This window comes from Saccopteryx leptura, chromosome 1 (assembly GCF_036850995.1).
Source record: "Saccopteryx leptura isolate mSacLep1 chromosome 1, mSacLep1_pri_phased_curated, whole genome shotgun sequence".
NCBI classification, from domain to species: domain Eukaryota; kingdom Metazoa; phylum Chordata; class Mammalia; order Chiroptera; family Emballonuridae; genus Saccopteryx; species Saccopteryx leptura.
The window spans coordinates 376750489-376776496 of record NC_089503.1 but is presented as its reverse complement, the minus strand read 5'-3'; the positions used below and the strand labels follow the sequence as shown (position 1 = coordinate 376776496).

General features: G+C 56.6%; 2 protein-coding genes across 5 annotated transcripts; one reads left to right on the top strand and one right to left on the bottom strand.

The window, feature by feature from the left end:
- ABCC10 (ATP binding cassette subfamily C member 10) lies at positions 1-21036 on the top strand. Of its 3 annotated transcripts, XM_066359352.1 has the most exons (22): positions 2-170; positions 410-581; positions 2985-4203; positions 5541-5768; positions 6527-6683; positions 7154-7263; positions 9145-9224; positions 9858-10029; positions 11581-11679; positions 12096-12285; positions 12971-13048; positions 13203-13394; positions 13797-13950; positions 14146-14335; positions 16803-17146; positions 17485-17654; positions 18110-18270; positions 18583-18836; positions 19752-19897; positions 20046-20143; positions 20367-20479; positions 20785-21036. In XM_066359352.1, exons 2-22 carry the CDS (start codon positions 421-423, stop codon positions 20936-20938), a joined length of 4470 nt encoding a protein of 1489 aa, XP_066215449.1. In that variant the 5' UTR covers positions 2-170; positions 410-420; the 3' UTR covers positions 20939-21036. The 3 variants fall into 3 exon arrangements, with proteins under 3 accessions (XP_066215451.1, XP_066215449.1, XP_066215450.1); XM_066359353.1 differs by having other exon boundaries at positions 2-581; XM_066359354.1 differs by lacking the exons at positions 20046-20143; positions 20367-20479; positions 20785-21036 and adding an exon at positions 19063-19233 and having other exon boundaries at positions 1-170; positions 18583-18730; positions 19752-19814.
- A 144-nt stretch (positions 21037-21180) lies between these two features.
- Positions 21181-25669, bottom strand: DLK2 (delta like non-canonical Notch ligand 2). 2 transcript variants are annotated; one of them, XM_066359357.1, is made up of 6 exons: positions 25422-25669; positions 24810-24940; positions 24474-24537; positions 23369-23499; positions 22776-22920; positions 21181-22081 (listed from the first exon to the last, which is right to left on the bottom strand). In XM_066359357.1, the coding sequence occupies exons 2-6, from the start codon at positions 24883-24885 to the stop codon at positions 21346-21348; spliced, it is 1152 nt and encodes a 383-aa protein (XP_066215454.1). In that variant the 5' UTR covers positions 24886-24940; positions 25422-25669; the 3' UTR covers positions 21181-21345. The 2 variants fall into 2 exon arrangements, with proteins under 2 accessions (XP_066215454.1, XP_066215452.1); XM_066359355.1 differs by having other exon boundaries at positions 23387-23499; positions 25422-25550.
- Between the last annotated feature and the right edge of the window lie 339 nt (positions 25670-26008).

Below are 26008 nucleotides of genomic sequence, written 5' to 3'. Positions count from 1 at the left end.
CCAGCAAGGGCGCTCTTTCCCCTCCACCAGCGCTCGGAACCTCGGGATCCGGTGAAGAGCAGTTCTTCAGGTTACAGGTTCCGGATCTCCGAGGTCGCGCCTGTAGATGACCAGGGCAGGAGTCCGCCAGCTCTAGGCAGCCAAACCACCTACCTCTCTGCACCCTTGAGGTAACCCGAGAATGGGTCTGACTTCAGGGAGGATGCAAGGGGAGGTTCCGGTTCGAGGGCGGAGCTGGAGATCGGAAGCCGGCTGGGACACGCTGTCCGAGCCGGCTGTCAGCGTCCCAGCTGCCCTACTGCCCCTGATCCCGGGTGCGGGTCCCTGCCTGGCCCTCGCCCTTGGGGACGCCGATTCCCCGCTCCCTGGGAGGAGCCTTCTCTCTCTCCACCCGTGGCTTTCCCCGCAGGTGAAGCCTCCATGGAGCAGCTCCTGACCCAGCTGTGTGGCACCAGCGCGTCGCAGCCGCTTCCGTTGTGGGAGGGGGACACTACGGGCCACTGCTTCACCCAGCTGGTGCTAAGCGCCCTGCCCCACGCGCTCCTCGCCGTGCTCAGTGCCTGCTATTGGGGAACCCCTAGGTGGGTAGAGATGGGGTGCACACACATCTGTGCGTACGTGCCTGCAGACCTCTCCCCAAACCCACAACTGCGCAGCAGTATAACCAGAACAGTGAGGTCTCTGGAGTAGGGCAAAAGTGTAATAAAACATGGGAGTCATCACTTTGCAGCAGTGTGGCTGTTTTGGAGCAAGTTACTTATCTGTGCTGGCCTCTTAACATTGTTGGAAGTTTTAAATCAGATAATGCATTTAAGTATGTCTAATAGTGCCATGTCTGGCACATTTTTAAAGACTCCGTGCAGGGTAGAAATCATCACTTTTGTAGATTTTCAGGCATTCAAACACAAATGTCATGGATTAGAGGCAAAATTGGGTGAATAACGATTTTAGTCAAACAAGATAACTTGTATTGAAATTGTAGGACCAGTTTCTCATCACTCCCATGTATGAAACCGTAGTGTTCCCAGGCTAAGAAAAGCACGTGGACCCACCTGGGGAGGAAGCAGTAGGTAGAAGAGCAAAATCCAAACCTTAACCCTACCTGGATTTGGGGCTCTAAGATGCAAGTGCTAAACTCGCCTTGGTTTCGTACTTGGTTGCTGTATGGCTAGATATGGCCAAGTTAGTCTCACTCTGGCTACTGACAAGGCAGGAGGGAAGTGTAGTCTCTGCCTTGGGGTCCTTAGCTTGATGGCATGTGTCCCTATCCAAGATGAATTAGAGGACTGATGAATCCCTCCCTTGGGTAGGAGAAGCTTTGGGCTGGGAGGAATCCTATTTTATCTTTTTTTTTTTTTTCATTTTTCTGAAGCTGGAAACAGGGAGAGACAGTCAGACAGACTCCCGCATGCGCCCGACCGGGATCCACCCGGCACGCCCACCATGGGGCGACGCTCTGCCCACCAGGGGGCGATGCTCTGCCCATCCTGGGCGTCGCCATATTGCGACCAGAGCCACTCTAGCGCCTGAGGCAGAGGCCACAGAGCCATCCCCAGCGCCCGGGCCATCTTTGCTCCAATGGAGCCTCGGCTGCGGGAGGGGAAGAGAGAGACAGAGAGGAAGGCGCGGCGGAGGGGTGGAGAAGCAAATGGGCGCTTCTCCTATGTGCCCTGGCCGGGAATCGAACCCGGGTCCTCTGCACGCTAGGCCGACGCTCTACCGCTGAGCCAACCGGCCAGGGCCCCTATTTTATCTCTTACACAGAACGAGACAAAAGAAACAGTAAGGTGAGTTAGCATAGACATCCACAGCATGCTCAGAGGAGTATCTGTTAACAACCGATACAGTCCTGTGGGAACTCACAGTGTAACAAAAAGGCAAGAAAGAGTATAATGTAATCAAGAGAAATTGTGTTCATCTCACTTCACTCATGAGACTTCTGTGCATTGTTGAAAAGGGTTAGAGAGATCCAGAATCTCAAACAGGAAAGGACTTCAGAGGGCTTTGGGTCCGGCGTCTTCACTGCTCATTGTACTGATAAGGAAAATGGATGCATAGAGAGAAAGAGGCTTGCCCAAGGTCATGAGACTGGTTGATGGCCAACTTGGGGCCAGAGTACCAGCTCCGAAGGCCCTTTCTTCCATCTCCATATCTTAAGAAATAGAATTAATAAAGAATGACTTTTATTCTAATATAAACCCCTCCATATAACTGATCAGCTGCCTTTTTAAGAGAAACCTGAAGCATTTTAATCTACAATTAAACTTTTTTCAGTAACCAACCCTTGCTAACAAAAGTAATAACAGGTTCAGCCCTCTTTGTGAACTTTCAAGTCATTCTAACATTCACTGCTGCAGGCATATTTTCCTATGCTTGATTTTTAATGCAGACAGATCACCCTTTTGTTTATTAAAAACATGTTTTGCATGCTAGGAAGATAATAGACAAAACTGGAAAGAGGTTTTTCTTCTGCTACAGGAGTCACAGGAATGATCCACACCACCTCCTACAACCACCGGACAGACTAAGAGGAGAATATTCTTAGGCTTTATAACCTTTTAGGCTATAAGAGTGTAAAAGGTGTATGTCGGTCAAGTTTTTATTTATCTAAGAGTGCTTTAGGTGAATTTAAGTCTTACTTTAGGTAGATATATCTGTGGACATGAATACTTATCCTGAAGTGGTTATCAGTATGAAAACGGAATTCTTTTTCTAATTCGTATAAAACCTTAACTCAAAACTGTTCATTTCAATGGTGCAAGAATGGTCAGAAATGGTGTGGGTAGATTAGAAAATGGATTTGGTTAGTCCTGTAAGACTTCCTAGGAGGAAAGCCCCTAGGTTCAGGGTACAGTGGGGTAGGAATAGGTGTGCAGGGCAGGAAAGAGCATTAATTCCTTCCGGGTAGTTGAGTTATTGGAGGTATGTCTGGCCCCGAGTCAGCCATGATGAGCATCCTTTTCTGTTTTCCCCCTTGTCCCCAGGAGTCCAGATTACAACCTACCCTGCAGTCCCGGCTGGCGCCTGCGACTCACAGCCTCCTTGCTGCTCTCCATCTTTCCACTGTTAGACCTCCTTCCAGTTGCTTTGCAACCAGGGGCAGGCCCAGGGCCCACAGGGCTAGAGGTGCTGGCAGGGGGCGTGGCAGCTGTGGCCTGGACCAGCCACAGTCTCGCTTTGTGGGTGTTGGCTCGTTCCCCTCACGGCCACTCCCAGGGGCCCTTGGCCTTGGCTCTGGCTGCCTTCCTGCCAGCCCCAGCCCTAGTGCTGACGCTGCTCTGGCACTGCCAGCGAGGCACACTTCTGCCCCCACTTCTCCCAGGGCCTCTCTCCCGCTTGTGTCTTCTCATCCTGCAGCTGGCGGCACTCTTCGCCTACGGCCTGGGCTGGGCAGTCCCTGGGGGGCGGCGGGAACCCTGGGCACGGGAGCCCCTCCTGCCTGAGAGACAGGAACCTGAGATAGCTGAAGATGGGGAGAGCTGGCTGTCACGTTTCTCCTATGCCTGGCTGACACCCCTGCTGGCCCGTGGGGCCCGTGGAGAGCTCCGGCAGCCCCAGGACATTTGCCGCCTTCCCCACAAGCTGCACCCAGCCTACCTGGCCCGTGTCTTCCAGGCACACTGGCAGGAGGGGGCCCAGCTGTGGAGGGCCCTGTATGGGGCCTTTGGGCGGCGCTACTTGGCACTTGGACTGTTGAAGCTGGTGGGGACCATGCTAGGATTCTCAGGGCCTCTGCTGCTGTCCCTACTGGTGGGCTTCCTTGAGGAGGGGCAGGAGCCACTGAGCAATGGCCTGCTCTATGCCTTGGGGCTAGCTGGTGGGGCTGTGCTGGGCGCTGTGCTGCAGAATCAGTATGGGTATGAGATACGGAAGGTGACCCTTCAGGCACGGGGGGCCGTGCTCAACATCCTGTACCGAAAGGTTTTACATCTGGGTCCCAGACGCCCTCCTGCTGGGGAGGCCTTGAATCTGCTAGGCACTGACTCTGAGCGGTTGCTTAACTTTGCCGGGAGCTTCCATGAAGCCTGGGGCCTGCCCCTGCAGCTGGCGGTCACCCTCTACTTGCTGCACCACCAGGTGGGTGTGGCCTTCGTGGGTGGTCTGATCTTGGCCCTGCTGCTGGTACCTGTTAACAAAGTGATTGCCACCCGCATCATGGCCAGCAACCAGGAGATGCTACAGCACAAGGACGTGCGGGTTAAGGTAAGGGGCTGCTTGAGATCCCCCAGCGATCCAGAGAGCCCCGCCCAGCATCCTGGCCCCTAGGTTCTCCCATGCACAGTGCCTGAGGGAGCAGCTGTGATCTAGAAGTTAGAAGCTCAGGCTGGAGAAAGATGTGGGTTCACATCCTAACTTGACTACTTACTGGTTTAACCACCCCAGACAAGTCATTTAACCTCTTCAGACTTCCATTTCCTCAACTGTAAAATGAGGATAATAGTTTGCCTCATAGGATTGTTGTGTGGATCCTAGGAGGTAGTGCTTGGTGTGGGGCCAGTCACAAAGTAAGCCCTAAATAAATGTGGCTCATTGGTAATACAATATTCGTTCATGCAGCCCTAAGCAGCAACTCTAGGAGGTAGGAAGTAATCTGTCTGAGACCAGCTGAGTTTTTAATGATAGAGACCGAACCCAACTCCTACCTCATCTAGGGCACAAACCGCCCTGCAGCTGCATGTGGAGAAGCCTAGGCCAGGGGGCCCCAGCTGCCTCTTGGAGGTGGGCAGCAGGAAAGGGAGTAGGTCACTCTCCCACCTGGGCCATCCTTCGGTGTTGAGCATCTGGCTGAGTCAGTTCTGGGTTCTGCAGTGAGTGTGGCTACCTTTACAGAGGGGATGGCCGCCCTGGGGGTACCTCCAGCAGAGCTGTCAGTATCACTGGACTAGCTCAGAGTGCTAATAGGGATGGTGCTGTCCCTGATAGCTGGTGATAGCACGAGGCCTCTTCTACCTATGACAGACGGTCTCCAGGGCCATCTTGGAAGGCTCCCAGGGCCTGCCTGGCTTGCAGGCTGAGGTTGTACAAACGTTAGGATCCCGAGTTCCTCTGGCCCTTGCCTGTGTTGCCTGAGCCTCTTGTCTGACCCTGGGCGGGGATGTGGCTTCCTACACCTGTATTCTCCTAGGGAATCATTCCCATATCACCCAGCGCATGGGCCAGGCTGCTGACCAGTCCCCAATGCCCCTATCTTCCGGCTTTGGGAAGTAGCCTTCATCTAATGGAACAAATGCTTTTACCCCAGTATAGTAACCCTCTGCACTTTCCACCACTTCATCTCTTAGGGTGGCAGGGGGCTCCAACTCTGACCTGTCCCCAGCTGGAGCATATAGAGAAGAAGTAAAAGACCGGGAGGGGAAGCAACCAGGGCTGAAGGGGGGTTGAGGGCAGGACTTACAGAAAGAGCCAAGGGGAGGGAGAAAACCAGCGCCAGGACGCACAGAGGATCTGGCATCCTCCACCAGGAGCCTGGGGAGGACTAAGCAGAGAGGACACATGAGCAGTGTCCCCACTTGACACTGCCTTCTTGTCCCCGTCCTTAGCTCATGACAGAGCTGCTGAGTGGCATTCGGGTCATCAAGTTCTTCAGGTGGGAGCAGGCGCTGGGGGCCCGAGTAGAGGCCTGCCGGGCTCAAGAGCTAGGGCGACTCCGGGTCATTAAATACCTGGACGCAGCCTGTGTGTACCTGTGGGCTGCCCTGCCGATTGTCATCTCCATCGTCATCTTCATCACCTATGTCCTCATGGGGCACCAGCTCACTGCCACCAAGGTAAGGACTGAGAGAGGGGGCGGGAGGATGGCTGTAGGGAAGCATGAGAGGGAGGCAGCAGCAAGAAGACTGCAGTAAAGCTCTGGCCATACTCGGTTGGTTAGAGCATTGTCCTGATACACAAGGGGTGTGGGTTCGATTCCCGGTCAGGGCACATACAGAAACAGACCGATGTTTCTGTCTCTCTGTCCCCCTTCCTCTCTTTCTAAAATCAATTAAAAAAACACAAAAATGAACTGCAGTGGAGTGGGGAGGTGGGCTCAGGCCAGTGGTGCTGGCTGGGAATGAGGGGGGAGGGTCCTGGCGGCTTTCCTTTCCCAATCAAGGGTAAATTCTCTGAAGGGACCTTTTTCTGGGACCTCGGATATGCAACCCTCCTTCTGTGAAGGAATTCCTTTTTCACCTCTTCCTTTCATTCCAACTTCCGGTCAGGCCCAAGCTCCGTGTTAGGTCCCCTTATTCTCATTCTGATGACCTTGGAGAAAACCCATGATCCAGTGCTGCTTATGCCCAGGGCCAGAGGGTTACTACTAGAAATCCCGAGAAGGCCTGCGAATGGGCTAGGCCTGTGTGCTTAAGGCACAACCTGGATCCCTGGAGGAACAGCTGGGATTTCTAGGATGCTTGGAGTGGCCACCAGTTGTCCAACCAACCCCTCAGCTCTGCTGCGGCCCCGTTCTTCCCTCCACAGACCTGCCCACAGGGGCCTTCAGATGTTTCAACCTCCCCGTCTCTCCCCCTGCCCCCAACCCACTTAGGTATTCACGGCCCTGGCACTGGTACGCATGCTCATTTTTCCTCTCAACAACTTCCCTTGGGTGATCAATGGCCTCCTGGAGGCCAAAGTGTCTTTGGACCGGATCCAGCGTTTCCTCGACTTTCCTAACCACAACCCCAAGGCCTACTACAGCCAAGGTAATGGGAAGCTAGAAGGTAGAGGCAATGGTAGCCTCCTGGACACTGTACATAAATGCTACCAAGAGGAGCCAGAATCCAGGTAGAGCAGGTGGCCATTTCCTCGGGAAGAGTCCTGAAGGTTAAGACTGAGGTGGCGCAGTGGATAAAGCGTTAACCTGGAAACGCTGAGGTTGCCAGTTCAAAACCCTGAGCTTGCCTGGTCAAGGCACATATGGGAGTTGATGCTTTCTGCTCCTCCCCCTTCTCTCTCTCTCTCTCTCTAATGAATAAATAAAATCTTAGAAAGAAAGAAAGAAAGAAAGAAAGAAAGAAAGAAAGAAAGAAAGAAAGAGAAAGAAAGAAAGAAGACTGAGGCTGAATTAGCCCTGGCCCAGTAGATGTGGAACAGGCAAGCTAATGACATGCCCCTCCCGAGCAGGTAGCTGGTGGATTCGAAGGCCAAACTGAGTGGCTTCTTCCCTGTTCAGATCCCCCCACAGAGCCATCTGCAGTTTTGGAGCTGCATGAAGCCCTGTTCTCTTGGGACCCAGTTGGAACCAGCCAGGAGATCTTCATCAGTCACCTTGAAGTGAAGAAGGTGCGTTGGTCAAACACTTAGGAGAGCCCCCAGACTAGTAAGGAAGATGGGGACTCAGTGACATACACAAAAGGATGGAGCCAATCGTAGCTGGATGGCCTGTAGCTCTAATTGCTGAGGGAAGGATAAGAGGGGTTTGGGTGAGCAGGCTCTAGTCGAGGAACAACTGCCACCTCATCTCTGGATGTCATTCCTCCATACACAGCTTTTACAGTCGTCCCCTCTCTCCATGGTCTTCAGACAGCTCGCGCCCACCTAGTCCAGACCAGCGAGTGTGTCGTCTCCTGGACCCTCCGTGTCCCCTAGAGGCTTCCCAGTTCAGAGCAGGCAGACCCCAGAGCTTACCCGGCATCCTCCCCAGGCTGTGAACCCAGAAGAGGCCCAGCAGCCTCTTCTGAAAAGGATTTTGCAAATGGGATAAATAACCCTCTCTTTAGCCCGGTGAAAGGAATCATACCTTGTGGTTCACACCACTGGCATAATTCTCAAAGAAGTACTGTACTCGAAGGGACATTCCTGGCAGAACAGTGACGCCTGTTCACCCAGCCCTGGCAGTTCACCCCAGTCCTGAGTTTCTGCTCTCCCCTGATCCCCGTCTGACCCTTTGCCCCGCATCTCAACCCAGTGCTCTGCGGCGCCTGAGCCGTTTCCACCACATTTGGCTCACATTTCTGGCTTGGGCTGTATGTTTTGTTTTTCCTCTTAGTTCAGGCAAGATAAGGCTGGGATTCTTTCAAAGGAATTTTACTAATGTGTCAGTTGGGCTTTTTTGGCCCTAAGTCATAGAAACCCACTGGAGCTAGCTTAAGCAAACAAGAATGTAGAAGAAGGATACAGAGATGAATTGCGGATGCACAAGCACGCACGCAGCCTGCTCTCACTAGTAGCCCAGAGCCAGGCCTCGACTTGCAGAGAGCTCTTTCCTTCTGGTTGCTTTTCTCCCTGTACTTGCCTTGTTTTTTCTCTCCCTCCGGACCCACTGTCCACTGAGCAGAGTATGTGACTGCAGAGAGCCCTCCCACTCCCTGCGGCAGCCAGAAGAGGGCGCCCTCTCAGGGGAGGGTCTCAGGTTGGCCTTGTGCCCGCTCGTAGGTAGGTCAGCCTGGGCTGGCTGGGTGGGGACATCACAGATAGAGCTCCTGGGAGTTCTACTTGTTTCTAGAAAAGGATATTTCTTTTTTCTTTTTGTACAGGGAGATAGCTCCATGAATGTGTTCCAACTGAGAAATAAAGGGAATGCAGAATATTTTAAACAGCAAATCACAGAAATGAGCACTTCTGAAAACACTGCTATTTCTTTCTTTTTTTAGAAATTAAATTTAAGGGGGTGACATTGATCAATAAGAGTACATAGTTTTAGGCCTGACTTGTGGTGGCGCAGTGGATAAAGCGTTGACCTGGAACGCTGAGGTCGCCGGTTCGAAACCCTGGGCTTGCCCAGTCATGGCACATATGGGAGTTGATGCTTCTTGTTCCTCTCCCCCCTCCCCCCTTCTCTGAAGTGAATAAATAAAATCTTAAAAAAATATATATATATATATATAAAAGAGTACATAGTTTTCAGGGGAACATTTCTATAGCATTTGGACTGTTGATGGAAAACACTGCTTTTTGCCCTGAGATAGCAGATGTCTATCTAGCCACAGGCAGACGTAGCCAGCCAGCAGCCAGGCTCCAGAAGCCTGGAGTCCTTCCCTCCCTTCTCTGCCGTCTGGGATGCCCACCTCAGAGCTTGCCTGGGAGGTTCATGGGCAGTTTTCCTCATGGCGAATTCTTTCCCTACAGACTAACTAGGGCCTAGGAAGAAGCCTCCCTGGGATGATTGGCAGCCCAGGGCCTCAGAAGGGAGACCTGACACTTACTTGGGTGGATTTTTTGCAGGGAGCCCTGGTGGGCATCGTGGGGAAAGTGGGCTGCGGGAAGAGCTCGCTGCTGGCCGCTGTTGCTGGGGAGCTCCACAGGTAAGCAACCCCCAGCATCCCTATCCTTAGCTCTGCCCTTCAGCAAACACTTACCTAGCTCCTGCTATGTGGTGGACACCTTTCTTAGGGGCCAGAGATGCCAAGATGAAGAGGACATGGTCCCTTTCTTGGAAGAGTTTTCAGTCTGGAAAGGGGCAGACAGTCAAGAAAGTGAGTTATCATAATCATCACACCAGAATGTTATAAATGCTACAATAGTGAGTGATGGAATACATGGACACATCCAACATCAGCTGCTCTTTGAGACAATGTGGTTGTGCAGGGAAGGGACCCAGAGAAGAGCTGAGGTGTGAGGGAAGGTTTTCTTCTTTTATGGTGAAGTGTGTAAGTCCAGGGTAGTGACCACACCCTCTTCCAAGCTTCTGAGCATGTGTAGACAGCTGTGTGGCATCGGTCAAGGAACAGTTTCTTCCCTTCCCTGTCCAGAATGAGCCTCCAGCGTCATTTAGGACCGCCCCACCTCCATGGCTGCCAATCCAGAGAGCCAGGTGGCGTGAAGGGGGCCCCTGTGTAGGAGATAGCAGTTTGGAAAGGCGTCTTGGCGGCAGGGGCTGGGCGTGGAGAGACTCAGTCTGGAGCCAGCCCCCACGCAGCTGGCCCGGCTCTCTGCAGGCTGCGTGGACGCGTGGCAGTGTGTGGGCTGTCCAAAGGCTTTGGCCTGGCCACCCAGGAACCCTGGATCCAGTTTGCCACCATCCGAGACAACATTCTCTTTGGGAAGACATTTGACGCCCAGCTGTACAAGGAAGTGCTAGAGGCCTGCGCCCTCAATGATGACCTCAGTGTGAGTGCCTGGCCCTGAAACCTCTTGGCCACCTGCTTCCTGTCCCTGACATTTCAAGTCATCATGTAGCTAGGACTGGCCATCGGGCTTTGGTCCTCCCCGGGTGTCCGCTGCTCAGTCCCTTGTTCTGCATAGAACCCAGAGGGGTGGTGATTACAGTGTTCCACACAGCAGCTGGGGGACCAGAAGTCTTCGGGGCCGGGGAAGTGTTCCAGATGAGGCTTAGCTCCACGTAGGTCTGGTTCTTACTCAAGAGGCCCTCCCTTACCTCCCGTTGGGAAGACTGAGGAGCATCGAGGTTACCCTAGGGAAGCCTGGAGAACCTTTGAGGTCCTCCACATCCAAAGTACTAAGTTGAGGGAGGATGGGACTCCACGTACCTCCCGTGACTTCCCCACCTAACCCCAGTATCCCTGCAGGAACGTCATCACCATGACCCTGTCCAGCTAAATGTGGTACTTCACTGAAAGAGGACCTTTGACTTTGACCATAGGGCATCCTGTGTCCATTTATTATTTGTTTCTATATCAAGCATTTCCCAAATGTCCACCAGGAACTGTTCTAGGCACTGAAAAAAACAGATGAATAGCAAAGCTTTTTCCTCTGGGGACTTACCACCATCTGGTGGAGCACAGGCGCTTCTTCTAGTATAGGAACCCCCTAGTGAAGGAGGTCGCTCCTGAGACCACAGGAGGGCTCAAGTTATTTCTTACTTTGAAAAGCCTGTGCAAGCTTTCACATTGAATTTGCCCATCATCATCCTTGCCTGTTCAAAAGGCAGGGCAGTGTGATGGAGTGGTTAAGAATCTGTGTTCATGTCTTGCCCCTTACTAGCTGTGGACCAGCTTTGGGCAAGGTGGTGACTCTCTGGTCTCATCTGTAAAAAGAACATAATGCCATCTTCATAAAGTTGCCCTGGGGCCCTGGCCGGTTGGCTCAGCGGTACAGCGTCGGCCTGGCGTGCGGGGGACCCAGGTTCGATTCCCGGCCAGGGCACATAGGAGAAGTGCCCACCTGCTTCTCCACCCCTCCCCCTCTCCTTCCTCTCTGTCTCTCTCTTCCCCTCCCACAGCCGAGGCTCCATTGGAGCAAAGATGGCCCAGGCGCTGGGGATGGCTCCTTGGCCTCTGCCCCAGGTGCTAGAGTGGCTCTGGTCGCGGCAGAGCGACGCCCCGGAGGGGCAGAGCATCGCCCCCTGGTGGGCAGAGCTTCGCCCCTGGTGGGCATGCCGGGTGGATCCCGGTCGGGCGAATGCGGGAGTCTGTCTGACTGTCTCTCCCCATTTCCAACTTCAGAAAAATACAAAAATACAAAAACAAAACAAAAACATAAAGTTGCCCTGGGGATTAGAGGGGATGATGCCTGTAAAGTGCTAAGCACATAGTAAATGTTCAATAAACGCCAGTTGTTATTGGGATTATGGCTTATGCCCCTGAGATTCCAAACCAGTGTTTTCAAGCTCCCTGACTCACTTCTATGCAAGGGGATAGGAAACGGGGTAGGAAGTATTGGGGAGCTCACTGACCACCAGTGATGGGCCTGTCCCCTCAGATCCTTCCTGCTGGAGACCAGACAGAGGTGGGGGAGAAGGGTGTGACCCTCAGTGGGGGACAGCGGGCCCGGATTGCCCTTGCTCGTGCTGTCTACCAGGTAAGTTAAAGTGGGGGAGTCCAGAGCCTTGGGGCTTAGCTGGAGAGCATGGGAAGGGGATATGGTCATCAGCACCTGATTTTCCCCTCCCCTCCATGTTCCTGAGTTGTTGGTCCCTTGGCCATCCCAACCCCCTTTTTCAGGTTCAAGGTAGAACTAAAGGACCTTTAAAAACTATTACGTGACTTGAGGCACTGGGACCCAACAAGACTGAGCACTGGCTCTGGGGCACTTGCCTTGTTTGACTGGAGGGAAGTCTACCTTAAGTCTCACCTCCTCCTCTACTGCTGTAGTACTGCACTCAGAGTTCCTTTGAACCATCTTCTCTGACTCCTTAGGAGAGGTCCTAGGAGAGGTCTGGGTTCTGGCCAGAGGACCTGGGACTTGGTGTCCATGGTGCCCCCACCGCTCTCTAGGAAAAGGAGCTCTATCTCCTCGATGACCCTCTGGCTGCTGTGGATGCAGACGTGGCCAACCACCTGCTGCACAGGTGCATCCTGGGAATGCTGAGCCACACCACACGGCTGCTCTGCACGCACCGCACCGAGTACCTGGAGAAGGCTGACCTGGTGCTGCTGCTCGAGGCGGGGCGCTTGGTCCAGGCTGGTAAGTGGCTGCCAGGGCAGGAGCCTGGCCAGAGAGGGAGCCTTCTACCCGGGGGAGAAGGGGCAAATGGATTGTCAAGTACAGCCTCTGCCAGCCCTCCGTGATGGCCTGGGCCCAGCCCTCCTTCTGCGTAACGGGAACCCCTGGCCTGCCACACAGAACTGATGTGAGGGGTGCCGAGCAGGAGGGAAAGGAACACGCCGGCCTAATGCCAGCGGATTTGGGACTTGGGACTTTGTGACCGGGTGCGTTGGGAACTTAGAGGCCCAGGATCTCTGAGAGCAGTCTGATGTCTTTGGAGAAGAGAAAGCAGTTTTAGAACAGTCTTTAGAACGGCATTTTCCAGACGGGCATGACCATTTGCAAGTTCACTGGGAGAGAAACAGAAGGGGACGAGGCCCCAGCACAGTGTCAGGAGCTCTGTGAGGCGTGAGGACAAAGCTTGGCCGTGCTCACGGGTGCTCTGACTCTTCCAGGGGCGGGCATTTTCTCTCTGTGCTGGTTGGACTCCAGGCACAGAGAAATGGACTTGATGGTCCTGCCAAGAGTCCGGGGGTCCAGGGAAGAGCCATGCCAGGGTGGGTCCAAAGAGAATGGGGGGTGGGGGTGGACTGGCATACATATTTAGAAAAGCTTAGTATATTCCCCGAACAGCCCCCTCCTGATCTCCCCTGCTGCCTTCCAGGGCCTCCCTCTGAGATCCTGCCATTGGTACAAGCCGTCCCCAAAGTCTGGGCTGAGAATGGACAGGAGTCTGACTCAGGTATGGCCCCAGGATGAGAGGGAAGTAGCTTGCTTCTTATGACGACGCTGTAGAGACATGTTTTCTATAGAGCTTGCTTGGCCTTCTGAAACGCTGAGGTTTTCAACTCTCATCCTGCAAGCTGAGTTCCCCCTGACCTCCCTAATCCTCCCAGCTGCAGCCCAGTCAGGATGGAACCCAGAGAAAACAGAGGGGCTGGAGGTGGAGGAGAGCGTGTCTGGCCGCCTGCTGCAGGACGAAAGCAAGAAGGAGGGCGCCGTGGCCTTCCACGTGTACCGAGCGTACTGGAGGGCCATCGGCCCGGGCCTGGCCCTGGCCATCCTTTTCTCGCTGCTCCTCATGCAAGGTAGGACTAAACCCTGGGGCCCCTTATCCCACCCACGTCCCTATCTGCCAGGTCCCCTTCACCTTGTACTAACCCTTACAAAGCCCAGAGATTCACCAGGCACGGACAACAGGCAGCTGGGACAATAGGCCTGCCCCCAATTTTTAGCTCCAGAGGACCAGACGGATGTATTCTGTAGCCATCCTCTGATCTGCCCCATTCTGCAAATTTGAGATCTAGCTCTCCCCAGGCCTGTGGGATGATAGACCCCGAAACGAAGTGCACACCAGTGGGGACGTGGACAGAGGCAGGACGGGGAGGGCCAGCGGGGTGACGGCGGCTGGAAACTAGAGTCAGGGGCAGAGGATCAGAAGAGAAGAGGCGAGTCTCTCTTGCAGCTTTCCCTTTCCCATCCCCACGCAGCCACGAGGAACGCGGCTGACTGGTGGCTGTCCTACTGGGTCTCGCAGCTGAAGGCGGCCAGGAATAGCTCCCAGGAGGTGCCAACTCCCACCAGCCGGGACTCCTCTGGGCCCCTGTCCGCCCAGCTGCTTCTCTTCTCCCCCCAGAGCTTCTAGTGAGTGGCCAGGCCGGGAGCAGGCCTGGTGCTGGCAGGGCGGCTGCCAGGCAGGGATTGAGAGGTGGGGGCGCTGGTGTTCCAGGGGCGGTGTCCCTGAGAATGGGGCGAGTGCCGTGGGGAAGGGCGGAGGGGAAGGAACCCCCGAGAGTGGCCCTACTTTTGGTCACCCACAGCCTCCTCCCCACCACCCAGTACCTCAGTGTTCCTACTGCCCGGAGCTGCCCCCAATGGCTCCTCAGACGTCCGTTTCTACCTCACCGTGTATGCCGCCATTGCTGGGGTCAACTCCCTCTGCACACTTCTCCGGGCGGTGCTCTTCGCAGTGGGCACCCTCCGCGCGGCCGCCACCCTGCATCGCCGCCTGCTGGGTCGGGTCCTTACGGTAAGGGTATGAGAGGGTGGGGGTGGCATCGGGGGCTTCACAGAGGGCCTCAGCCTAGCTCCTAGTCCCCAGGAGAAGAAAGCCCCTCACAGATGAGTATGGCAATCGACAGTGTGTGCCCTGGAAAGGCCTAGAGCAAGGAGGCTGCCTGGCTTCAAACTCGGTGACCTCACCCCACAGCTCTCCCCTCTGTGACTTGGGAAGAAGATAATCGTCCTCAGAGTCACTTCCCTTTGGGCTTCAAGTGCAGAGGGCTGAGCTAACTGCCCCTTAGCTCACCTGAAGTCCCTAGTGTGTTTTCCGTATTTACCCGTCCCTTGTTCTGCATGGTCTATCTCCATTTCCCCTCCTTTCCTTAAAAAGCAACCATTCTGAGTGTGTGTAATATGTATCATTTTGTCTTTTTGCAAAATGCCTGTGTTTTGCATTCATGTATTTTTATAAATGAAATTTCGTTTCTTACCATTTTAATTTCGGGCTGTTTTTAAGATCCAGCCTGGTTGCTATGCGTATATCTATCTATTCTAGTCTGTTGCTTACCCGTAGACTTAGTATGAGGATTAAATTAATCAGTATATGGAAAGTGCTTAGGCTAGTGCCTGGCGCGTACTAAGTGCTCAGTTGGCAATGATTATTAATGTTGTTGTTACAAAGCCCTTTCTTGTCTATTATCTTATTTGGGCCTCATAACCCTGTGAGGTAGGTATTCTTATCCCCATTTTACAGATGAGGCTCTGAGAGTGTAAGTGACCTGGGCACGGCCATTTCCCTGAAGAGCCAGGCCGTGAACCCAGCACTGTGTGGGTCTTTCCATTGCCCGTCAGGGAGCAGCTGCCCACTTGGGAGCCAAGGAGGGACGTCCTCAGGCTGCGAAGGAATCCATTTCTTATAAACTGGCATTAGGAGGAGCTTCAGAAAGTCCCGGGGCCTAATCTCCTGCCTTAAGATAGGACTGTCCCCAAGGAAAGGCCAAGAGTTGGGGTCGGGGAAGGTGGAGAAAGGGCAAGGCAGCTATCTTTGAGACTGTACCTCCAACAGCCATCAGATACCTGGCAGTCACTGAGCACTTGCTGCACGCCAGGCAGACTGCGCTGAGCACCTGACTGCCATATACATATATGGCCTTTAATCCTGCTAATAGCCCTGTAAGGTGTGGTTCCATTATTAGTCCCATTTCTTTTTCCTGAAGTCTGAAGTGAGAAGCAGGGAGGCAGAGAGACTCCCACATGCACCCGACTGGGATCCACCAGGCAACCCACTAGGGAGCAATGCTCTGCCCGTCTGGGCCATTGCTCTGTTGCAACCGGACCGATTCTAGCACCTGAGGCAGAGGCCATGGAGCCATCCTCAGCACCTGGGCCAACTTTGCTCCAATGGAGCCTTGGCTGTAGGAGGGGAAGAGAGAGAGAGAGAGAGGAGAGGGGGAGGGGTAGAGAAACAGATGGGCGCTTCTCCTGTGTGCCCTGGCCGGGAATCGAACCCAGGACATCCACATGGGCTAATGCTCTACCCCTGAGCCAACTGGCCAAGGCAGTCCCATTTTTTTTTTTTTTTCTTTTCCATTTTTCTGAAGCTGGAAACGGGGAGAGACAGTCAGACAGACTCCCGCATGCGCCCGACCGGGATCCACCCGGCACGCCCACCATGGGGCGACGCTCTGCCCACCAGGGGGCGATGCTCTGCCCATCCTGGGCGTCGCCATATTGCGACCAGAGCCACTCTAGCGCCTGGGGCAGAGGCCACAGAGCCATCCCCAGCGCCTGGGCCATCTTTGCTCCAATGGAGCCTCGGCTGCGGGAGGGGAAGAGAGAGACAGAGAGGAAAGTGCGGCGGAGGGGTGGAGAAGCAAATGGGCGCTTCTCCTGTGTGCCCTGGCCGGGAATCGAACCCGGGTCCTCCGCACGCTAGGCCGACGCTCTACCGCTGAGCCAACCGGCCAGGGTGGCAGTCCCATTTTTGACACGAAGAACAAGAGCCTTTAAGAGCTTGAGCCTCTTGCCCGGGGTTGTACACCTACTAAGCAGCACGTTGGAATCCCACTAGCCGTCTAACTCCAGAGCCTGAGCACTTGACCATGACAGTACTGAGCACCACTGCCCTCACCACACTGTCTAGCTCCGGGCAATCATGATGTTCCTCCTGACATCCAGCTGAATTTCCCTCACTGGCCCGAAGTGCCTGTATTCTGGAGAGGGGCGTAGGCACGTCTAGCACAGAGGCAGGAATGGCCGGCTTGGCCTCTTAGGTTTACCACTGGCCAGAGAGACAGTCTCTATCTTTTCTACCCTGGGATCATCTTCCTCCAGTCCGCACCTGTTCCTCCTCTCTGATCCCAAACTCTGGGGATACTTGAGTCTCTTCCTATTGTCTTCCTTGGGCCTTTCTCCGCACCCCACCTCCCCCAGGCTTGCCCCCAACCCCTGTTCTGCCAGGCTGTGCCCCTGCCCAGCCATACCCTTTCCCCCAGGCACCGGTGACCTTCTTCGACTCCACGCCTACGGGCCGGGTGCTAAACCGCTTCTCCTCGGATGTAGCCTGTGCGGATGACAGCTTGCCCTTCATCCTCAACATCCTCCTGGCCAACATGGCAGGCCTGCTGGGCCTCCTGTCCGTGCTGGGCTCTGGCCTGCCCTGGCTGCTGCTGCTGCTGCCGCCTCTGGGCGCTATCTACTACCGCGTGCAGCGCCGGTACAGGGCCTCCTCGCGGGAGCTGCGGCGTCTGGGCAGCCTCACCCTGTCACCACTCTACACCCACCTGGCCGACACCCTGGCTGGCCTCCCTGTGCTCCGGGCCACCGGGGCCACTGGCAGGTGTGTGGTGTCTGCCTTCCCAAGCCAGAGCCAGGCGGCTGAGGTGCTGGGCTGGGGGGCAGAGGGTCCCTTAAGAAGAATGGCATGGAGGGGGGGGCTTCAGGTCCCCTGGGAAGGGCAGGGTGGGCAAAGGCACTAAGGGGTAGAGGAAAGAAGCAGGAAGAAGGGATGGTGAGGCAGAGCAGACCCCCTGCAGAAGAGCACACTGGCCTCTCCGTACCTGAGGCGGGGTTCTGTGAGTAGGTAGATCAGCTCCAAGAAGGAGGTGTCCTGTGGGGGAGTCTGGGCACGTCCTTGCCTCAGTGGCGCGGCCCCGCCTCCCTCCCGGTCTCCCCCAGGTTTGAGGAGGAGAACCAGAGACTCCTGGAGCTCAACCAGAGGTGCCAGTTTGCTTCCAGCGCCATGATGCAGTGGTTGGACATCCGGCTGCAGCTCATGGGGGCCGCCGTCGTCAGCGCCGTCGCGGGGGTGGCGCTGCTGCAGCACCAGCGGGGCCTCGCCGACCCAGGTACCGCCCGGACCCTCACTCTCACCTTGGCAGCATGCGATTCCTCCCCGCCCCTGCCCCCCGGTTCCCTGTGAGCGTGTGTTACAGTTCTCCTGTCCCCCGTTGTAGAGTTGAGGAAACTGAGTCTCAAGAAGTGACTTGCCCAGGTGATGGTGGATCTGGTCTCAGAACCAGTCTTCTGCTCCCTACCCCTTCTCTTCCCCACTCCCACCCCCAGCAGCCCGCCAGCCCCCCCCCCCACCCCGGTCGTCCCTCACAGCCGCCCCAGACCCACTCCACTGCCTTGCTGGCCTCTGGTGGGCCTGGTCTGGTGCTGGTATCTTCTTGCTTCTCTGCTGGCCTCCTGTAAATGCCCGCAGTCCACAGCTTGAGATTCTCCCATCCTGCCTCGCTCCTCCCCACACGTGCCCCAGGGTCCAAGCCTCCCCTAGTGGCCGCTGTTCCTCTCCTGCCAGGACTGGTGGGCCTGTCACTGACCTATGCCCTGTCTCTGACGATTCTGCTCTCGGGGCTGGTGAGCAGCTTCACGCAGACGGAGGCCATGCTGGTGAGCGTCGAGCGGCTGGAGGAGTACTCCTGTGACCTGCCGCAGGAGCCCCAGGACCCGCCGGGGCGGGTGAGCCTGCAGCTCTGCCTGGGCCTGGGTGCGGGGGCCCTGAGGACCCTCCCAATGGTCCCGGTCACCCTCAAGTTCCTTTCCTTTCACTCCTTGCCACTTTTCTCAGCTCCTCGAATGTGCCCGCGTGACCTCCCCTCTCTTCACCGGGCCCCTCACCTTCGTGCCCGTTCTCCTCTCTCCTTCACTCGCCCTCATGTCCCCTCCTTCCCTCTCACGCCATTCGTTTCTCACTATCCCCCCCTCCTTGCACTTACCAAGCCCTCCATCTTCTCCCTGCCTCCCCCGTCTCCTGCCCACGAACCCCACCAGCGAGGCCCTGGCTGGCTGACCCAGGGGAGCGTGGAGTTCCAGGACGTGGTGCTGGTGTACCGGCCGGGGCTGCCCAACGCCCTGGATGGGGTGACCTTCCGCGTGCAGCCTGGAGAGAAGCTGGGCATCGTGGGCCGCACGGGCTCCGGCAAGTCTTCCCTGTTGTTGGTGCTCTTCCGGCTGCTGGAGCCCAGTTCGGGGAGGGTGCTCCTGGACGGCGTGGACACCAGCCAGCTGGGGCTGGCCGAGCTCAGGTCTGGGGGAGCGGAGAGCGGAGAGCCAGACTACGGGCCCTCAGAGGAAGGCCCAGCCAGGAAGGCGTTACACAGACTCAGGGCCGACTGGCGAGGAGACAGATGGGACAAGCAGGCGAGGATAGCGAGCTCCCACTGCTCAGGTCCAGGGTGATAGATATGGTCTCAAGGTCATTCATCTGACCCAGGCCCACCTTTCCAGCTTCGTCTCTCTTGTACTTCCCAGTGTACACCCTGCACTCAGATCCCCGGTCACTGCATCCTGAATCAGAGCCTCCCGGCGCTGTGCCCGAGACACCCACGTCCCCAGCCCTCGGGCCGGCTCGAGACCCAGGCCCGTCGCCCCTGGCCGTAAGAGGCCACGTCTAGGGCTAAACATCTCCCCCTGCATGCCCAGGTTAGCCTAGTATCATTTTCTCTTGAGTTCCATGACGTGGATACAGCCCATTACTGATCCCAGGTCCTAGCCCTGCCGTCTCTGTTTTAACGTGTGGTGGCTTTGTCATAGCGCCCCTAGCTGGCTCCTCAGGACCCAATTCCAGGCCCTCCAACCATGATGCGTCCCCTCCCTGCCACGCGAACTCTCTGCCTATCCCTCGCCACTCCTGCTGTCCCAGTGACTGCTGGAGTTGGTGCCACACTGGTCACTTGCTCTAGTTCTCTGTGTTCTGTAGCTCAGTGAGATGTGAGCTTCTGAAGGAGAGTTCAGACCTTTGGCTCCTCCGGTATTCCTCCTGGCACCAGCACAGCTCCGGGAGCCCGGCTGACCCGCGGGGAGCCCAGTGAGGGCTAGGGCCAGGGCTTCCCCCAGGCTTCCCTGAGGCACGTAGATCAGTAGCTGAAACCTATGCTGGGGGCAGAGGTGACCACATCTCCAGCCTAGACTCCACGTCCGGTCCCCTCCTTGTCCCCCAGATCGCAGCTGGCTGTCATTCCCCAGGAGCCCTTCTTGTTCAGTGGGACTGTCCGGGACAACCTGGACCCTCGGGGCCTGTATGAGGACAGAGCCCTGTGGCAGGCTCTGGAGCAGTGCCACCTGAGCCAGGTGACCGAGGCCATAGGTGAGTACTGGCTGGAAGAGCAGGAAGCAGGGAGGCGGCGGGAGAGGCGGGGACCTGGGGGCGAAGAGGTGAGTACCAGCTGGAAGAGCAGGAAGCAGGGAGGCCGCGGGAGAGGCGGGGACCGGGGCGAAGATGCTCTGCCTTGCAGGCGGTCTGGACAGCGAGCTGGGCGATGGGGGCCGGAGCTTATCCCTGGGGCAGAGGCAGCTGCTATGTCTGGCCAGGGCTCTCCTCACAGATGCCAAGGTAAGGTGAGAGGAGGAGACATTCGAGAGGACCGGGAAGAAGGCAGGGGCATGTGAGGGGTGAGGAAGGGAGTTAGGGAGAAGTCTCTGGGGACCAAGTTGGTTTTCCTTTTAGAGTGGGAGGCTGGGCTGTGCCCAGCCCAAAGGTGGGGGCTGGTGCTTGGGCAGGAGCCAAGACTAACCCTCTTCTCTGTCTCCCTGCCCATCCCCTCCACATGCTCCAGATCCTGTGCATTGATGAGGCCACAGCAAGTGTGGACCAGAAAACAGACCAGCTGCTCCAGCAGACCATCTGCAAACGCTTTGCCAACAAGACAGTGCTGACCATTGCCCACAGGTATGCAGACGTCCAGTGTGGGACCCCGATCAGGGGCTATGGTGTCAGGGACCCCAGGGGGTCTGGGCCCTAGAGAATCCAAATTCCCATGAACCCCAGCTCCTCATTCTCACCGCTCACTGTCTGAAGGAATCTGCAGCCTCCCCCCCCCCCACTCCCCCCCCACACACACACACACAGAGCCAGGGGTAAACCCTGTGGGCAAAACTGTGCTGTTCAGGGGAGGAGGGGAGGGAACACTGATCAGCTTTCGGCTTTAGGGTGCTGCCCTCTGTTCCCCCCACTGATCACCTGCTCTCACACAGGCTCAACACCATCCTGAACTCTGACCGGGTGCTGGTGCTGCACGCGGGGAGGGTTGTGGAGCTGGACTCCCCCGCCGCCCTGCGCAGCCAGCCTCACTCTCTGTTCCAGCAGCTGCTGCAGAGCAGTCCGCAGGGAGCCTGCTCCTCCTCCTGAGGGCCTCAGCAGGGCTCTCCCTCCAAGGCCTCCCCTCGGGCCTCCCCTCGGCTGGTGTTTGTTTACATTCTCCTTCCTGGCTCTACCTCTCCGGCACTTCCCCAGAGGGGAAAAGGTGGCGTGGGGTGGGTTCCCCTTTGAGAACCACTCTTCAGGCAGAGCCTTGGGGTTTCCCCAGAACCAGGCCTCTGCTCTGGCCCTCTTACACCTGTGACTTCAGGCAGGTTTTTCTGGCAAAGGAGTGCACGTACAATTTCATAGTTTTATTGGATAAAATTCCTATCTGACATTCTGTGTATTAAAAAAATAATATTTCTTGTGTGAGACTGCGGAGGGGTGGCAAGGAAAGACCACCCAGTCCAAGGGGCAGAGGGGGTGGAGGAGGGGCGTGAGAGCCCCCCCCTCCATCACAGTGCTGTGGTCTTTCCAGGCTCAGGGGGCAGGTCCGGCGGCAGGGGGACCCCTGCCGGCAGCATGCTAACCTGACACTCCTGGTCTTGGCGTGCTGGGGTGTAGTGTGGTGCCGGGTAGCAACAGGGTCCAGGGGGACAGACACCCCGGCGCCAGGCCCTCAGGGACAGGAACACCATGGACAGGACCAGGGTAACAGTGAGGACCCCAAACAACACCACGGCCACCAGGCTAGACTCACCTAGCCCAGCCTCTTGCCTCCGCACCACCTCCTTCACTGAGATGCGCAGCAGACCAGCCCCTGCGCTGTGGGGGACAGGCCCCGTGACAGGTACCACCGCACCTGAGGTGGGGGCCGGAGGGACGTCTGCTATGGTGGCGGAGTCTGGGTCAGGTAAGACTAGCTCACAAGTCTTGCCGCCATAACCGCTGGGACAGAGACAGTCGAAGTCATGGACACGGTCCCGACAGCGGGCTCCTCTCTGGCATGGCCGGCTGGCACAGTCATCTAGGTTGATGGTGCAGAAGCGTCCAGCAAAGCCCTCGGGGCAGAGGCAGGAGAAGCGGTTTATGCCATCCCGGCAGGTGGCGCCGTTAGCACAGGGTCGCATCAGACAGTCGTCTACATTCACCTCACAGTGGGCACCCACAAAGCCTGCCAAGCAGCGGCATGTGAAGTTGAGGGCGAAGCCCTGGTCATCCTGGCACTGCCCGCCATTCCAGCATGGGGACCTGGGGTGGAGGTGGGAGAAGGCTTTGATACGGACTCACACCTGTGGGGTAGCCCAGTTCAGCACCCGAACACTGTCTTCCCCACCCTCCTTCCAGTAATGTCTCCTTGAGCCACACTCTGAGCCTCCAATGCCTCCTTTTAAAAATGGGAATAAAAGTAGTACCCAGCTTCCAAATTGTGAGGATTAAAGGAAAGAATCCAGTGTCAAGCAGTTAGCATAGGGGTTGGCCCAAAGTCAAGGCTCAAGGCAAATGTACTTCTAGCAGGCTCTAAGGCCTGACACAGAAATGAGGACAGGTCCAGCCCTACAGGCTTCACGCACACAATGAGGCGTAAGGCTGCTGTGTGGAACATTCTTAGGGCTGCATGTCAGCTTTCCTGGGAGGATGAGGGGAGTCCTAGGTCCTCAACCTCCCCACCCTTACCCTCCCAACAGGCACAGCAGTCATACATCCATCTGTTACACCTCCAGTTCCTATAGATTTTTGTTGCTGAAGGAATGGTTCAGATGGTATAAAAACGCTGAGGAACCTTGAACTAGGGACACAAGCAGACTGGCGTTTTATCCTCTGGTGCCCCCAAGTGGGATTTCTGAGCCTCAGCCCTATTACTTCACCATCACCCTCTCAACAGTCCTTCTGTTCACCAGATTCTCATCTAACCTCGAACTCACCCCATGAGGCCAGCACTCACCCTGCCTGCTCACAGGGTCCAGTTTTGCGCTCACAGTCCTGCCCGTAGAAGCCTGGTGGGCACACACAGTGGTACTCGCCACCCCCATCATATACGCACTGGCCTCCATTCCGGCAGGGGTCCTGCGTGGTACAGATGTGCTCATCTGTGGAGGAAACGGGGAAGGGCTCTGGGATAGACCCTTACATCTGGCACCCAGGCCCGCCCGGGCCCCACCTAAGGCTCTGTTGGTGCAGCGCATACTGCAAACCCACCCAGGCTGGTATGGTATGGTGGGGGGAAACAACAGCACTGAATTTAGAATCAGGAGGCTCCTAGCCCTGACAATGTCAGTCTGTCTCAGAGTGACCTTGGGCAAGTTGCATCCCATCTGTGGGTCTCCATTTCCTCATCTGTAAAATGAGGACCATTTTTGGCAGCTGCCTTGCCTACCTCGTGGGGTTAGGTTAAGGGCCAATTCAGACAGCAGATAGGTATAAAGTCTAAAATGATAAAGTATCACGTATTTGAGCTGAACACAATGAATATGAATGGACGTTCTCCCAAGACACAGGGGGTCTATAGACCAACAGCTGCTGTCTCTTCTCCCCTACCTTTGTCACAGAACTTGCCTGCCCAGCCACTGTGACAGATGCACTGCCAGGGCTGGTGGCAGGAACCATGCTGGCAGCCGGGCATCCTCACACAGCGCTCACAGTGCAGTCCCTCCCAGCCTGGCTCACACCTGAAGGGGAGAAGCGTAGGGTCAGGGCTCTTGGTAAGGGATGTGAGGAGATGGAGGAAGACCAGAGCTTTTAGAAAACAGGAGGACATGTGACATCCCCTAAGGAAAAGCGGGCCCATCCCAGATAAGTATGGGCTGTGCAGGGTCACATATAGGAAATCAAACCATCTGATACCAGCATTCAAGTCCTGGTTCTGCACTTTGTCTAATCTTTGTGAGCCCTGGTTTCCTCCTCTGCAACTTGGGGATATGCTTTGCAGGAATGTGTTGAGGAAGAAACTAAGATGATGTCTGTAAGTGCTCCCAATATCAGTCCTGGCATATCTGAGGCTCAGAAATGGGTGAAACTCATTTTTAAAAGGGTGACTTGAAAGGTCATCAGGACTATCTTCCTACCCTGATTCCAGGGCAAATGCCTGACCTATTTCAAAACAAAATACAACAAAAACCTGCAAGGATGGAAAGCCCTCCCCCCCCCCCCCAGCCCCTCCAGTAGCTTGTCCTGTCAGCTCATTTCCTTAGGTCAGTCCAGACCCATTTCTCTACTGCTACAGAATTGCCCAACCCCCACCCCAGTGAATCAATTACTCAAATTCATCAAGAAAGATCCTCTTTAGTAGGTGCTTCTTCTCAGCAACTCTCTTAGCAGCCTTTCTTTTCCAGGCTGAACTAATTTTCTTTATATTTTTTCCTTTATCTCTTTCTCTTTCCTAGAGGCTCCCAATCTTCAAACTCAGGCTTCAGGTCTTTCTCCTGGTATCTTGAGGAATGTTTCAGAATTCCAGGGTCAGACTTAAGTGTAAAATGTGGGGATAGGCGCTGGAAGAAGGAAAAGGCCCCTGTGTGCCATCGGTGGATGGGGAGTAAACAGTAGGGTCTTAAACCCCTAGACACTGTCCTGGGACTTGACCTGGTTGTGGGTGTGAAGGGCTGGGAAATGGGGCGCAAGGGGAGCACGTGCTCAGGAAATGTACCTGCAGGAACCGTCAGGCGCACAGTAGCCGTGGGCCAAGTCACAGTGGGAGCTGCAGTCATCGGCTGCAAGAAATTGATGTGGGAGGGGTGAGCCGGGGGTTCGGATTAGGCTCCCTGAGATACGGGACTCGGGAGAGGATGCGGGGTCCCAGTAATTAGGAGGGCTCAACTCTGAGGCAAGGTAGGACAGACTCGTCCCATTCCAAAGGGGCCACCTGGGGCTCACCAACCCCGCGGGTCGAAGCGGCTGCAGTGCCACCTCTGGCCGGCAGAGGTCAACGTGCAAGCTAGGGACGGCCGGAGAGGCCCGCGACCCGAGCCCGGGGTGCGCTCACCTAGGACAGGCTGAACGGGTGCCCCCAGTATACACAACAGGCACATGAGATGTAGGCAGCGGCAGCCGCTGAGCATGGTCAGCGCCGGCCCCACGTGGGACGGACGGATGGACGGCCGGACGTGCGGACACCTGTGGGACGGTACAAGCTGGCAGGCGGTCCGACGCGGAGATAGCTGCACGGATTGCGGTTTCAGGTGATAGGAGGCAGAGGGAGAGAGCGAGGTCCCGACAGAAGGAGGGTTGTGGCGGGGGGAAGGGTTGACCGGCTAGAGGATTGGGGACAGGACCCAGGATCGGGCTCTGGGGGATAGAGGTGAAAGATGGGCAGCGAGAAGCGAGGTCAGGGCACGCGAAAGGCCAGAGCGGGGAACGCAGCAGAACCGAGGAGTGCGCGGGGATGCGGACAGCGCCGAGGGGCGGCCTTGAGCACGGGGAAGACGCGGAAGCTGGTTGCCGGCAGCGAGCTGTGTCCAGTCCCACCCCCGACTCCAACCAGGACTTGCTCCCACGTCCCCTTCCCATCTCGGCCACGCTCGGCTCTGCCGAGGCGCCGGGCCTGGAATCCCCGAGCGCCCCTCGTCCTGCGCGCCCCTGTCCTCGCGGTCCTCACCTCGGGCTGGTAGGCGGCGAGCCCGGGGCGCAGAGCAAGGCCGGATCCGACGGGCTCCGCCGTGGGGCCAAGCTGGGGCGCGGAGCCGCCCCTAGCGGGCCGCGGAGCCGGGCGCCCAGGCGGCTGCCATGAGAGCCGAGCGCTCGGGAATGTGGGCTCGAGGCGACCCCGAGCGGCGGCAGCGGCGGCGGGGGCGGCGGCAGCGGCTCCTCGCGCGCGCTCAGGCCGCCTGCCAGGGGCGGCGTGTGCCGGCGGATCCCGCCTCCCTTCTCCCCTCCCCGTGCTGAGGCCGGCCCATCCCCGTCCTCTCCCTCCCCCCCCCCCCCCCCCCCACCGCGCCCTCTCCACTTGCCTGCGTCCGCCACCCACTCCTCCTGCGGCGCACAGCGCAGAGCTCGCCGCTATGCTCGGCGCTCCCCACTTCCTTCGCTGCCTCGCTTTCCCCTGGGTCCCCACCCTCCGCTGCCACCTAACCTCTCCGAACCTTGCTTTCTTCATCAAAAGAAGGAAATTATGGGAGTCTAAATGGGAGCAGACTGTAAATGTTGAGGGTATAGGCTCAACATGGGGCCAGATGTGCGCAGCCC